Source organism: Bombus vosnesenskii, unplaced genomic scaffold (assembly GCF_011952255.1).
Source record: "Bombus vosnesenskii isolate JDL3184/JDL3185 unplaced genomic scaffold, Bvos_JDL3184-5_v1.1 scf7180000013264, whole genome shotgun sequence".
Classification (NCBI taxonomy): Eukaryota; Metazoa; Arthropoda; class Insecta; order Hymenoptera; family Apidae; genus Bombus; species Bombus vosnesenskii.
Window position 1 is genome coordinate 6,200,681 of NW_022882924.1, and position 13,809 is coordinate 6,214,489.

At 27.0% G+C, this 13,809-nt stretch overlaps 2 protein-coding genes across 6 annotated transcripts; both read left to right on the plus strand.

The window, feature by feature from the left end:
* Window positions 1-309: 309 nt before the first annotated feature.
* Window positions 310-8,347, plus strand: LOC117240870 (ER degradation-enhancing alpha-mannosidase-like protein 3). 2 transcript variants are annotated; one of them, XM_033506887.1, is made up of 17 exons: window positions 310-499; window positions 567-612; window positions 898-998; window positions 1,203-1,242; window positions 1,336-1,448; window positions 1,542-1,695; window positions 1,776-1,904; window positions 1,978-2,149; window positions 2,233-2,390; window positions 2,472-2,576; window positions 2,662-3,006; window positions 3,106-3,270; window positions 3,338-3,454; window positions 3,537-3,854; window positions 3,928-4,141; window positions 4,225-4,337; window positions 5,024-8,347. In XM_033506887.1, the coding sequence occupies exons 1-17, from the start codon at window positions 366-368 to the stop codon at window positions 6,746-6,748; spliced, it is 4,149 nt and encodes a 1,382-aa protein (XP_033362778.1). In that variant the 5' UTR covers window positions 310-365; the 3' UTR covers window positions 6,749-8,347. The 2 variants fall into 2 exon arrangements, with proteins under 2 accessions (XP_033362778.1, XP_033362783.1); XM_033506892.1 differs by having other exon boundaries at window positions 3,338-3,436.
* Window positions 8,348-8,847: 500 nt separating this feature from the next.
* Window positions 8,848-12,103, plus strand: LOC117237483 (mitochondrial fission regulator 2-like). Of its 4 annotated transcripts, none has more exons than XM_033501512.1 (5): window positions 8,848-9,137; window positions 9,352-9,539; window positions 9,614-9,732; window positions 9,820-10,057; window positions 10,157-12,103. In XM_033501512.1, the coding sequence occupies exons 1-5, from the start codon at window positions 9,129-9,131 to the stop codon at window positions 10,314-10,316; spliced, it is 714 nt and encodes a 237-aa protein (XP_033357403.1). In that variant the 5' UTR covers window positions 8,848-9,128; the 3' UTR covers window positions 10,317-12,103. The 4 variants fall into 4 exon arrangements, with proteins under 4 accessions (XP_033357403.1, XP_033357393.1, XP_033357382.1 ...); XM_033501502.1 differs by having other exon boundaries at window positions 8,849-9,137; window positions 9,629-9,750; XM_033501491.1 differs by having other exon boundaries at window positions 8,859-9,137; window positions 9,614-9,750; window positions 10,157-10,412.
* Window positions 12,104-13,809: the final 1,706 nt, after the last annotated feature.

Consider the following 13,809-nt stretch of genomic DNA (forward strand, 5'->3'; position numbering starts at 1 on the left):
CAAGTAGTAATACACATTTATTTTAACTTTTCAATTGCTAATTCTTCTACATATATTTAAAACTACGTTTAGTAAATGTTAATAATTAAATAGTGTAAATTTCTTTTTTATTAGTGATAATATGTATTTTTATTAAATTTATGGTGCTTGTATGATAATTACCAAAAAATGCTACAGAAGACAGGAAGATAAAGTTATCAGTAACAAACGTGTTAGATTGGTGCATATACAATTTGCACTAGAGCACATTATTTTGTTATCATGCAATAATGATATTCTGACAAAATAAATTACAAAATATAATAAAAAACAATGTGTGCTATTACAAATACAAAATCTTGACATCAGAAGGAGTATATTTTGTAATGCAAAGGAAAATGGCTTGTGATTTACTTATTTGGGGATTACTAATGTTTGGATGCAGCATACAAGCATTGTTAGTTGCATCTGAAGATGACCCATTGGAATATATGAGTAAAGAAGAACGGGAAGCATTAAAGTTTGTATGAACATATAAAAGTAATAACATCCATACAAAAATAATAACTTTTTATATTTACTTATAGGGAAGAAGCAAGGGATATGTTTTGTCATGCATATAATGCTTATATGGTAAAGTTTATACAAAAAAGTTTGTTTTACATAGTTTTATAAATTCTTAGTAAAAAAATAAATAAAATGAATATCTCAAAACTTTAATAAAATGTATAAAATATAAAGTTGGTAAAATAGTAAATGTAAAATGTATTGTCAGGCTTTGTATATATATAATTGTTTAATGTTTGTAAATTAGATGTATAAGTTATATTTTAAGAAATTATTAAAACAGGTAAAGTTAGTGTTTTGTAATTTATATACTTAGTTTATAATTTATTTATTTATAAATATGTGTTCAAGGATAATGCATATCCTGCTGATGAATTAATGCCATTAAGTTGTAAAGGAAGATACAGAGGATCAGAACCAAACAGAGGTGATATAGATTCTACATTGGGAAAGTAAGAACAAAAATTTATTTCTTATATTAGAGCAAAATAAAAATTTGGAAAATAACTTGTTTTTATAGATTATATTCTAAATAAAGGCGATTTACTATATTTTAATATCAACAAGTAGTATTAGTATTTTAGTATTAATTGTAACATTTATTATCAAAATATTTATTAAAAGACTATATATCCGTTTTTGCATAATATTTTCAGTTTTTCGCTTACATTGGTTGATACCTTAGATACTTTGGTGGTAAGAAAATGTTTACATATATTTCTTATATTAAAATGATATATTTAACAAAATGTATATTAAATTAATTTTTGTCCATTTAATATGTGTTAGGTATTAGGAGATTTAGAGGAATTTGAACATGCAGTTAAACTTGTTGTCAGAGATGTTAGCTTTGACACTGATGTTATTGTTTCTCTATTTGAAACTAATATTAGAATGCTGGGGTACGATGTTTAACAGCTGTTTATATTGCCACAGTTTATATAGATATTTATTTGTTCAATAATTAATACTTTCTAAAATAATTTATTTAACAGTGGTCTTCTGAGTGGTCACATACTAGCAGAATATTTACAACAAAGAGCTGATATAATGCCATGGTATAGAGGTGAACTTCTAAATTTGGCCAAAGATTTAGGATATAGATTTTTACCTGCATTTAATACAACTACAGGGATACCATATGGCAGAGTAATAATACTTTAATTAATTGTAATTATATATAAAAGGGTATTCTTCAAAAAATACTTATTAAAACAATCTTTTTTTAGATAAATTTAAAGTATGGTATGAAAGGTGTACCTTTGGAAGTATCACGAGAAACATGTACTGCTTGTGCAGGTAGTATGATTTTAGAAATGGCAGCATTGTCAAGGTTAACAGGAGAACCAATTTTTGAAGTATGATGTTTTGTAATATTTTATAAAAGTGGTAAGAAAATTTTATCTATAATAGTAATATTACATGTAATAGGAAAAAGCGCAAAAAGCGATGGATGTTTTATGGAGAATGCGTCATCGTGGTACTGATTTAATGGGGTCTGTGTTAAATGTACATTCCGGTGATTGGGTAAGAAGAGATTCTGGTGTAGGAGCAGGTATAGATTCCTACTATGAGTATTGCCTTAAAGCATACATTTTATTGGGTAATTGTTGTTACATTATTTGTAGTTTTATAACTTACTACGAAATATATTGTAATATAATTAAATTTTTGGTCATAATATAGGTGATGAAAAATATCTTGGGCGGTTCAATAAACATTATCAAGCAGTAATGAAGTATGTAAGCCAAGGACCAATGTTATTGGATGTACATATGCACAGGCCAAATACGAACTCGAAAAATTTTATGGATGCTTTATTGGCCTTTTGGCCTGGTTTGCAGGTAGCCTTTTATCTTTTTGGTTTTTATGTCTATAAATGTTTGACTTTTACTGTTTTTACTGTTTTTATTTTACTGTTATAGGTGCTAAAAGGTGATATCAAACCAGCTGTAGAAACGCATGAAATGTTATATCAAGTTATGCAGAGACATAATTTTATACCAGAAGCATTTACTACTGACTTTCAGGTTATTAATACATCTATTATCTTTTTGTGTGAATAAATAAACTGTAATTTAATATTGATACATATGTTTCTTAATTTATAATTAGGTACACTGGGGGCATCATCCGTTAAGGCCAGAATTTTTAGAATCAACGTACTTCCTGTATCGTGCTACTGGCGATCATTATTATTTAGGAGTTGGCCGTAAGGTACTCAAAAGTCTGCAAACTTATGCCAGAGTACCATGTGGTTATGCAGCTGTATCAGATGTTAGAACTAATAAGCATGATGATACAATGGATAGCTTTGTATTATCAGAAACTTTTAAATACTTATTTCTGTTATTCGCGGAGCCAGGCGAACTACTTTTAGATTTGGATGAATTTATTTTTACAACCGAGGGACATCTATTGCCATTAACACTTGCTTCTATAAGAACTAATATTTCTTCGGTAAGTATAAATGATTAAACTGCAAAAAATAAAAATTATGTAATAACATGAAAATATTAGGTTAAAGTATAACTAATGTCTATAATTTATAAAATGAAGCAAGATTTTGAGCGAGATATCGTACATGTGGATGAAATGGACCGTACTTGCCCTAATAGTCTGCACCTATTTCCTGCATCAGTAAGACAGCCTTTGAGAAACATGGTTGAAGACGTGTATCCAAGGCATGCATTAAAAAGAAGATTAAGCGCTGCACAATTTCAGGTAAAGGTACACTTGTATTAAACAGAAGTATTAAATACTCACTAAAACTTATTATTTTCTATTGTAGGCAAATAATTGGGAACATTTAAGGCTGTTGAGTGATATGGGAATAACGGCTTTAACTTTGGCAGATGGACGTGTTCAACTGTTGCATACATTTTCTAATGTAAAGCAAAGTTTCTTTGTATTTATCAATATACTTAAACATTTTACTTATTATAATCTTATTAATTTACAAAGTAAAAGTATTTATATTTATTTTATAGGCAAAAACACCGCAGGATTCTGAAGAAGGTTTATTATTTATGCAAGAAATGGTTGAAATAAGTAAAATGCAATCCCAACAAACTGAAGCTAAACCGCAAGCTGTCACATTTGTAAAGCCAAACACGAATCCACCTCAAATAATTACTCTGTTAGCTGGACCAGCGCAATTTGGATTAGAATTACAGGGTTTAAATAAAGTAACCGCGAAAGTTGTTTTTACATTTCCATCTGCTGCATGCACCGATCTTCATAATGCAGATAAACTTGCAGGCAAGATAGCAATAATGGGTCGGGGTAACTGTATGTTTATAGAAAAGGTAAACAAATTCCATCCATATTGTGAATGTATTTTGAAACAATTTTTATTTAATTATTTCAATATTATTGCAGGCAAGACGAATTCAACAAGCAGGTGCTGTTGCTGGAATAGTGTTGGATAATGTAGATGGTTCTAGTGCTGCAACTTCGCCTATATTTGCAATGTCAGGAGATGGAAAAGAAGTGGACGACGTAACTATTCCCGTTGTATTTTTGTTTAGCATGGAGGCTTCTGAGCTATTAAAAGCAATTGCCGTGGCAAACGGTGATCTTACAGTTACTCTTGGTAGGATATTGTAACTCTTTTGTCCTATTATATGCTTCTTGCTATTATTGTTTCAAATATGTGACCTGCTTTGTTTCTACTAGGCAATTTCTTTTCAAAAGAAGATGCACAACTGAAAGCACCCACCGATTTATCAATGTTCGAACGGTTAAAGGGATCGTTAAAATCTTTTCTTACACGACAAATGACACCACAGGTCTGTATTTCTTGGTGTTTTGCAGTTATTATCATTGAGTATGTTCTCCTTTGGATTTTTATTCACATGAAGCGGTATTAAGTTATTGGTTATATATATTTTCATGATTATTTTACTATAGAAAGGGTCTCCCATTCGTATTACGAATATGTTATATTATGTGTGTGTTTATATGTATATATATATAATATATATAATATAATATATATATATATAATATAAAATAATATAATATAATATAATATAATATAATACAATATAATGTAATATATATATATATAATATCTATATATAAGATGAAAATATTCATTATTCTCAAATTAGTCATAAAAACCGATATTTAATTATTTAGAAAAATATTTTCTTATTGTTTGCGATATTTATATTGATATAAAGATATTTTTTACTTACGCTTAACATTATGTAATGAAAATTGTTATTTGAGTTTTTATACTTTTTAAGATATTAAATTGTTTGATTTCTATATTTACTATATATATTATATTTTTCTTATGTTCTTATTACCTTTTTTATTTTATTATGCAATAATTTAGGAGTGCATTCGTAGCAATTTGTATTTCGGATCATTAGTCGTTATATATATAATTTTCTGAAATCATATTTTTCATTTATTCTATGCAATTGTAAAATGAAACTAAACTTCGAGAGATATTTTTTTACAACAGACATCTTCAAGCAGTGGGACAAATTTGGATCTGGTTCCTGAGCTTAGACACGAAGGAGAAGAAAAGGACATAATCTATTTTTACGATCTACGTGCTGAAATAATCAAAGATTCTCTTGGCGGAGAAGTAAGAATCAGTTCGTCGTACATATCTGTTCCACTTACGAAAGAATCGGAGGATAACACGTTAATAGAGAAACAATGGCGACAATTGAAAGAAGTTTTTGTTAACCATATATATTTGGATGTAAAACAGAAAGCAGGTTTACAAATCAGAAGTTTTATATTAGAAAGTTATTACAATTGGATAGTAAAGTCACGAGGTGGGGATGGTACTATATTAAAAGTATCTTTACGAGATAAAGTTGCGTGGTTCTTAAAAGAATTAGCTGTAGTTGTACCAAATCCGTCCATTATGAAAATGGACCAATTAATGGATTTTATCAAACAAAAATTGTTGAAACAATATTTGTTAACAAAAATGGATATTATGGTTTTAAATATGAAAAAGGTTACAACAATATTGCAGACAATGCGATCTGGGAGTCCAAATACTGAACAATTGTTCAAGATTTTCGAACTTAATATCGCGCAAGCTGGTATTTTTAAGTTTCTGAGACAGTTGTTACCAGGTATTTTTGACATGGAAGATGAAATTATTAGAGAGCATCTTGCCTTGTTAGATCGTGTTAATAAAGCCGTGCATAAAAAATATCGTGAAATATTAGCTGATGGAGCGCAAGAAAGTTTAGAAAAGTCGATGATAGATAAAAATTCTTATTATGATACGATAATTGATAATTGGCAGAAAGATCTGAAAAATTTTGAAAAATTGGATGTATTAAAAAAACCTAAGGAGCAAGATTCCGTGATCACAGAATTTATAATGGATAACAATGAAAGTAGTAAGTCAGAAATGAAATCTAATGATATTTCTAAAATATCTAAAAGAAATGAAGATGTCAAAGTAGGAAAATTTGAAGACTTTGAACATTTTATATTAACAGAAATAGAAAAAGCTGTGAAAAATTCAGAACAAGATAGTATTCGAAAATTGCAAGAACATATTGATGTTTCAAGAGACATAGCAGATAATACAAGTAAAGAAGCAGTTAATTCAAATAAAGTAGTTTTGAATGTTTCCTCTCAAAATCAAAGTAAAGCTGATACATTAAAAAATAGAATAAAATATCAAATTGAATTTATAAAAAATAAAATTGAAGACTTTACAAAAAATATAGATTCTTTGGTGGATTTTATTAAAATTACAAATTCTTTAGAAAATGTACAATCAAATAATATCGACTTTAAAGAAACAGTTACTAATAATAATAGTGCTGACAAACAAGCACACAAAGAATCTTTACTTACTGACAATGATTTCCAAGTAACGGATGCACAAACAAGTTCTCAGAATATTAAAACAATAGGAAAAGATAATAGTGAAGTATTACAAAAGATTGAAAAAGAAGTGGTTGATCCACAATTAAATAATTATAAAATTATACCTTCTAAACTGCCTAAAGAATGTAAAACTCAAATATCCAAAGAAGAAGGGAATACAAAGTCCATTGATATTCAACAAGAACTAGAAACTTCCAATTTAAATTATAATTCTGTAGATGAAAATAAATTGCAACATAGTCAAAAATATACAAACGAAGTTAAAAGTAAGAAAGTCGATGTACAAAAACACAAAAGTAAACATATCGACGATGAATTATAATGAAAACTTTTAGGTTTCAAGATCGGATATGTATATTAAAAGACACTGTGAACAAATTTCTCACTCCAACAAGCCTGGCAATCCCATTCATACTACATTTGATATTTTTGCACAAAATTTGAACATGTATGCAGTGAGCTTTAATGTTTTTATATGAAATCCATTTTAGGAAAGAATTAGTTATCTAATGAAAAAGTGATATGATGACCAGATTATATCAGAACAATACTTAAAGTCTGTTAAACTGGTGCTTATGAAAAAATTTGATTTCATTTCATTTTTTATTTGAAATAACTTAGTGAAATTATAAGAAAAAGAGAAACTGTATGATACAGATAAACAGTCTGCGCAAACCATTTATCCTAATGAGGTTGTGACAGAATATTCTGTTAAGGTTCTAATGAATGTAAATTTTATATATACCATTTAAACATAGCATATTTCTTGTGCACTACGACAGTACAATGATGGTATATTGTTTTTTTCCATAGGTAAAGGATTATAATTTTCATTATTGTAATTGCAGGTTTGTTTTCTCATGTTTTTGTACTTAAAATATGTGCCATGAGTAACAATGTAAATGAATATTTTGACAAATAATATATATTACACTATTTGTTTACAGTGTAATTTTAACTCGTATTCTAAATAAGAATATAAGAAATAATGGTTAACAAATAATTTCTAATTAAGATTATAAAAGTGAATCTTTTTCTTAAATACAGTAGTACTACACTGACTTTCTTAAAGTACATACATGCTATATTTTGTTAAGGAAAGAAGTTGGTAAATATAAAACTTACTGATATCATTCTTTGAAACTATCCATTTTTTTCTATAACAATATTATTGAAACAATTGCAACACAAAAATTTTTGTTCATTTAAATTTATTTATTAATCTATGCCTTATATGTACATAAAATTGTATAAATAACAATGTATATACATGTCATATAGAAAGTTAATAACAATGGAAGTGGTAATAGATCAAATAGTGATTAGAAATTCGTAGTATCTTAATTTCCTTAAAACTATATATGTATGTATATTCTGTTTTCTATTTGTAACATGTTTACAAATTATATTGCATATTCTGTAAAATAATTTTAATGCTATAATATAAAAATTTGGATTTATTATGTGCCATATAGAATGCACAAGAAATACATATGTTTTAAATCAAATCAATTTGGGATATACACATATATCCTAAATTATACTGGGTCAATCCTGTAGAATGTGACTTTGATTGTAAATGTAAATATTATATAAATAAGTATATAATAAGTATCTGTGTTCTGCAATTACCGTATAAAGTTTGTATGATGAATGCCAAAATGGACATTACAAAGTTTATTGTATATTAAACTAGCTACTATTTTGCATAGATCGATTGTGTGTGTGTATGTGTATATGTATACAAACTATATATATATATATATATATATACACACACATATACATGATTTGTTTGTTGTTTATCATATGGGAAAAAGAGGAGCAAACATATGTATATGATACAAATGTGTTAAAAGTTTTTGGTACAGAAATAGAACGTGATATTAACAAATACAAATAAAATTACTGTTACAAAGAATTTTCCTTAAACGATTGGATATTGGAAGTACATATTTTTCATGTAAATATTTCTTAAATTAAATTATTAATTTCATTCATTTAATATTTTAATCCATGAAATTTTTAAATTTTGTTCATGAATATGATATTAGAATTAGAAAAACATGAAGATTTTTGTAAAGTATTTAATTTATTTGAAAATAATAATTTATTGTAACAGTAACAGTATCATAACTTCAACCGTTGATATTAAAAATTCCTGGTTATTAATTACTATCGATATTTTACAAATTATTTTATTTAATTAGTATTATAATTAATAATTATTTATTATAAATTGTATAAGGAATTTTTCATTCCTTTATCTATAATTATTATTACGAATAAATATTATGATTTTGGAAAATAATAAAAATAAATGAAACACAATATTAAGTGTATGGACAGCAATATCATATTCTAAGAAATTACTAATTTGTAATTAATATTGGTATATACAAAGAATATTTTATGATTGCAATTACAGATACAAAGAAGAATAAACAAGGATTGTAGTGAATTTTGCTATAAAAACTGTAATTGCACTGCAATTGTTTTACTTAAAGCCGCTTTTCATTGGAGTTTGCGCTTTCGAGTTACGACAACCTGTCGTCAGATGTTGGCCTTGCGTCAGTGGTAAGAAAGCTATTTTAATTTCGAATTTTGGATGGCCCTGATATACTCTATTAAATGTTCGGTATACATTAGTATTTCATTTCAATAGTTGGATAGCAAAATAAAAAATAGAAAAACGAAAAATAATGTCGAAGGTAAGAAATTATTTTTTGTTGTATAGAAAGCGAGTATGTATATGATTACCATGTGTTACTAACCATGCAATTCATTAACTGATAATATTTAACAAATTTATATGAAATGCATTCTTATTTTAAATTGATATTTAAAAGAAATTTAGTTATACTTTTTCATTCATTAACAATTTTATCTACTTCTAAATAAACAAAATTTTAATATTTGTTTTAGATAAATGAACCACCAAAATATTATGGAAAAAGAAGGAGCATTGTTCGTAGAATTGGTTCAATGTTACCTTTGAAACCCCCACCAAAAATATATGTCAGTGTTACACCTTTACATTCAATGACAAGTTCTATGATTAACGAAGAAAGTAGTAATAATTATGCAGATACAAATGGATATGGTCCTGCAAGGTTTCTATATACATTTATTGAATTTCTTTTTTCCACTAATTCAACAGATTAATTTGATAATGTTTCAATATTAGAATGTCTAATGTCAGGCCAGATTTATTGGAGCCTATTAGTTTTGGATCTGAAGTTCGATTACTTGCTCTGGAACAGGAGCTTCAGGAACTTAGGGAACAAGTTTCAGCAATAGTTAAAAGTAATAAACAATCTAGGCGTATGTATATATATAATATCTTTTTCATTATTTATGTTTCAAACCTATTTTAACTAAAGTTTTGTGCAGATACATCTACTGGTTCTTTAACAAATGGAATGGATAGTGAAAATATAATAGAGTCAAATCAACCACCCCCACCTCCACCACCACCACCACTACCACCACCAACTCCTCATATTGCAAGAAGAGCAAGTTTACAAGATTATAAAGTTGAAGATCGCAAAAGAGGCCCATTTGCTTCTCAAATATCTATGACAGACGTATTGAAAGACATTGACAGCATTAAATTAAAGCCAATTTCTAGGTAAATTATGTTTTACATTTATAATTATTTGTTAATACAGTTATAAATTGTATTGGTTTATAAATGAATGGTGTATATTATTGGTGTATATTTTCTTAGATCACCTGGAGGACGACCACTTCGTATAAAGCGTGACAACAGTCCATGCAATGATTTACAAGAAATACTTAGAAGACGTTATATTGCAATGAATTCAGCTGATAGTAGAAATTCTTCAGCTAACTTGACAATGAATGACTCTTTCTCAAGTGATGTGTGAAAATAGACTGAATATTTTTCAATGTGCACTGTGTACAATGAAGGTGTCATGTAACATTTTGGATGATATTAATGACAAGATAATATGTTTGATTAATCAGCTTGTTTACACCATCAAAATACTGCAATATTTTCAATTTGTCATTACAGGATTATGTAAGCAACAAAACGAACGTATCAAACATTTTTAAACTTACAAAAATATTAGTTTCGTGTTACAAATTAATTTTTAGAAAGTAATACTATCTTTTTTAAAGAGCATTATTACAATTAAAACATATATAGATGAGCTAACCAAAGATAGTATTCTATATACTGACGCTGATAAAAATATTGGGTTGTAAACTGATAAAAAATGGTAGATAAGATAATATTAAAATTTTCATGAAGCGATGATCTAACTATACTTATAATGTAAATACAGAATATGTAGTATTTCATTAAAGTTATAAAAGACAAATTATTGGAACGTATATATCACATTTTATATACGTAAAATTTATATTTTTTTATTAATTTAGATAGGTATATAGTAAAATCAAACATAAATAAGTAAACTAGGCTTGAACTTAGAGTTGAATCTATTTTTAAGAAGTTGTGGGCAACTGTTCACCATTCTATTTTTATGCTTTTACGTTTATATAACTATGAATGATTTATTTTAGAGTTTCCTTATTTTATAAGGTATAGGATATAGAAGTACAAAGAATTTATTTAATTTGTTTTTATAATACTTTGTATAGTGGACTGAAATAATTAATGCATAAGTAATTATAATCTTAATTTACAAAATTATTTGGTAAAGAAGAATTGTTTAATATACGTTGCGTGAGTTTAAAAATTTTTTAGGAGATGCAATTCTTAAACTATTAATTATGAATTTATTCCAAATATAGGTCGTGCAAATATATATAATAATAATTTTATGTTTTATATGAAATTTGTAAAAAATGCATAAATTATAGAATTTTCAATTAGAAATGCAGGTACAGTTTGCAACTCAATATTATATATATATATTTAGATTTAATCTTTTTTTAAAGGAAGACCATGTTTAAGCTCCTCTTTAGTAGAAAGAAAAAGATAGATTATAATTTTAATTTAAGATGCTTAGGCACAATGCAGCGCCATATTATATGATTGTAAACTTATTCAAAATTATTTGTTTAGTTTTCTAGATGAGTTTATTGTGATATTAAAATCATCCATTGACTTTATATTTTAGATTGTGCCATAGAAAGCTGTACGAATATTCTTAGTAGATGAAAACATTAGCACAGGCTTGTTAACACAATGGATAGGACAATTAATGTAATTCCTTTTATGAAACATGTTTTCATAATTGTAAATGAATGAATACTCAGTAGTATGTGTACGCATAATAAGAACGCATAACGAAGATCACGAATTTTGTCTTTTGATATCATGTTCTTAAAATATCACTGTTTGATAAAGTTTAAGTTTATTCAACTTAATAGTAGTAGCTCGTGTAAAGAATTTAAGAACTGCTTCATTGTACCAGGATTATAGCATGATTTTTAATTGATTCAAGTTTGAAATATTTTTAAATTCTTGATATTCTTTATAAAAGTGACATAAAGTTCATGTTTTTGACTATTTTCTAACATGAATGTGTGTAAGAAATGTAACTCTCAGTTGGAAAGAATATGATAGTAGACTTTGGAGACTGAGTGTACCTTAAAGATATTACGATCGTATGGAAGATCTGTTTTATACATGAAGCTTTTATCATTGATTGAAAAATAAAGGTTATTGTTAAACAATAAACAGAGTACTTTTCCTGTATCTATTTTTTACATAGGACTACAATTCATTAAATTTTCTATATTTAATATTTTAATTTGTCTAGATTGGATTTAGTTTAACGAACATTTGATTGCATTCATTGACAATGTTATTATGACATCCTTTTAATTTATTTATTTATATGAATAGCACATATATATATGTAGATATATATACTACCAGAAAATGATGTGACTATTAATGACTATTAATGACTATTAAAAAATGACTATTAATGACAGTTCTGATATGATAAGTTATTTGGATATTTAATTTATTGTTTAAATTAATTCTATATATAAAAGAACAATAATTTATTTAAATGTAATATCTTAGTTAGATAAGAAGATCATGTTAACAAGTTTAATTAATTTGAAATAATAAAATGATATTGTATGTATGTATGTATATATGTATTTATTTATTGCACTAGGCGCACTATCCATTGAAATAATAAAATGGTCCTAACAATAAATTTTAAGTACATATAACATCAAAATTTTGATTTTGTTCTTAAAAGGAATATACTTATTAACATCTTTAATACCTATAAGATTATTTAACATTAATACCTATAATATTATATACATTTTTCTGTGAAATGATTTTTAAATTGATTGATAAAATTGATGACATTGATCTTTAGTCGCTTTTATCTAGCTTACTTGTCTGTTTCTCTATCTGGTTGGTGAAATTTTGTAAGCAAAATTTCATCCACTTCCAGACCAGTTAGAAAACTGATATTTGGAATATATTTGGCGATTAATTTCGATGGCGATATATTTTAAAAAATTGACAATTTTTTTATTGGAAATCTTATCGTTCAATGTGGTTCAACGCATTATATATTGTCGGATGACATAATAATAATATACAGCCAAACTTGTGTATGTTGAGTATACGCAGAAATCATATAATGGGGTATTGCTCAATCGTTAAACCCATATCGCTGAAAATAAAAACCTGTTGGATTCATATTAGTTTTGTTGGAAAGTTTTCAGAATTTTAACACTTTCAAAAACTATTCTACTACTTTCTATTTTCTATTCGATTAGATAAATTTTGGATTCATGATTTGAGTAAAATATTTCTCCACTTTTTATCTCGTAATCATCAGACAATCGTCTTCCTTGTCTTTATTTGAAATTTCTTCATCAAAAAGATTCATCCAAGAGAACAAAGGACGCGTTGGCCGAATGAAAGATACATCGCAAGGTTAATGCGACGAACCCGCCAGGTTTCATTTTTCGTAATTCGAGTTCCCCTGTGTATATTATTATTACATTCAATTAGCCAATGATACCTGATTAAGACGATCGTTTTCTTTCCTTTGATAGATTTTTAAATAGAAATCTGCAGCCAGGCATCATTTTCTAAATTTGTTCATTTATTTTATATCTTTACTTTTATATATGTTATCTTCCACTTTGTAGCCTTTATTCGATCAGATATATTATTTAATACCCACGAATATAACGTTTGTCAAACCTAACAGTCAGTTATCGCACTTGATTAAAAAATATAAAAGATAGAAAAGGTTTCTGACAGTTGCAAATCATCGTGAAAATCACATTTTCGCAGGAGTATTCATTCCATTGTCTTAAAATCAAATTTTCCGTATGTATCGTTTGTTCTTTCGGCAACTATCAGCGAGACGATTATTTTAAGGTTTTGTGGCGGATGAAAAA

Bases quoted from the DNA above. Each gene is read 5' to 3' on its own strand.
- LOC117240870 (XM_033506887.1), top strand. From the start codon at position 366: ATGCAAAGGAAAATGGCTTGTGATTTACTTATTTGGGGATTACTAATG. The intron at 2,391-2,471 runs GTAGCCTTTTAT...TTACTGTTATAG, and splicing joins CCTTTTGGCCTGGTTTGCAG to GTGCTAAAAGGTGATATCAA. The intron at 4,142-4,224 runs GTAGGATATTGT...TGTTTCTACTAG, and splicing joins TGATCTTACAGTTACTCTTG to GCAATTTCTTTTCAAAAGAA.
- LOC117237483 (XM_033501491.1), top strand. The intron at 9,540-9,613 runs GTTTCTATATAC...TTTCAATATTAG, and splicing joins AATGGATATGGTCCTGCAAG to AATGTCTAATGTCAGGCCAG. The intron at 10,058-10,156 runs GTAAATTATGTT...ATATTTTCTTAG, and splicing joins AAATTAAAGCCAATTTCTAG to ATCACCTGGAGGACGACCAC.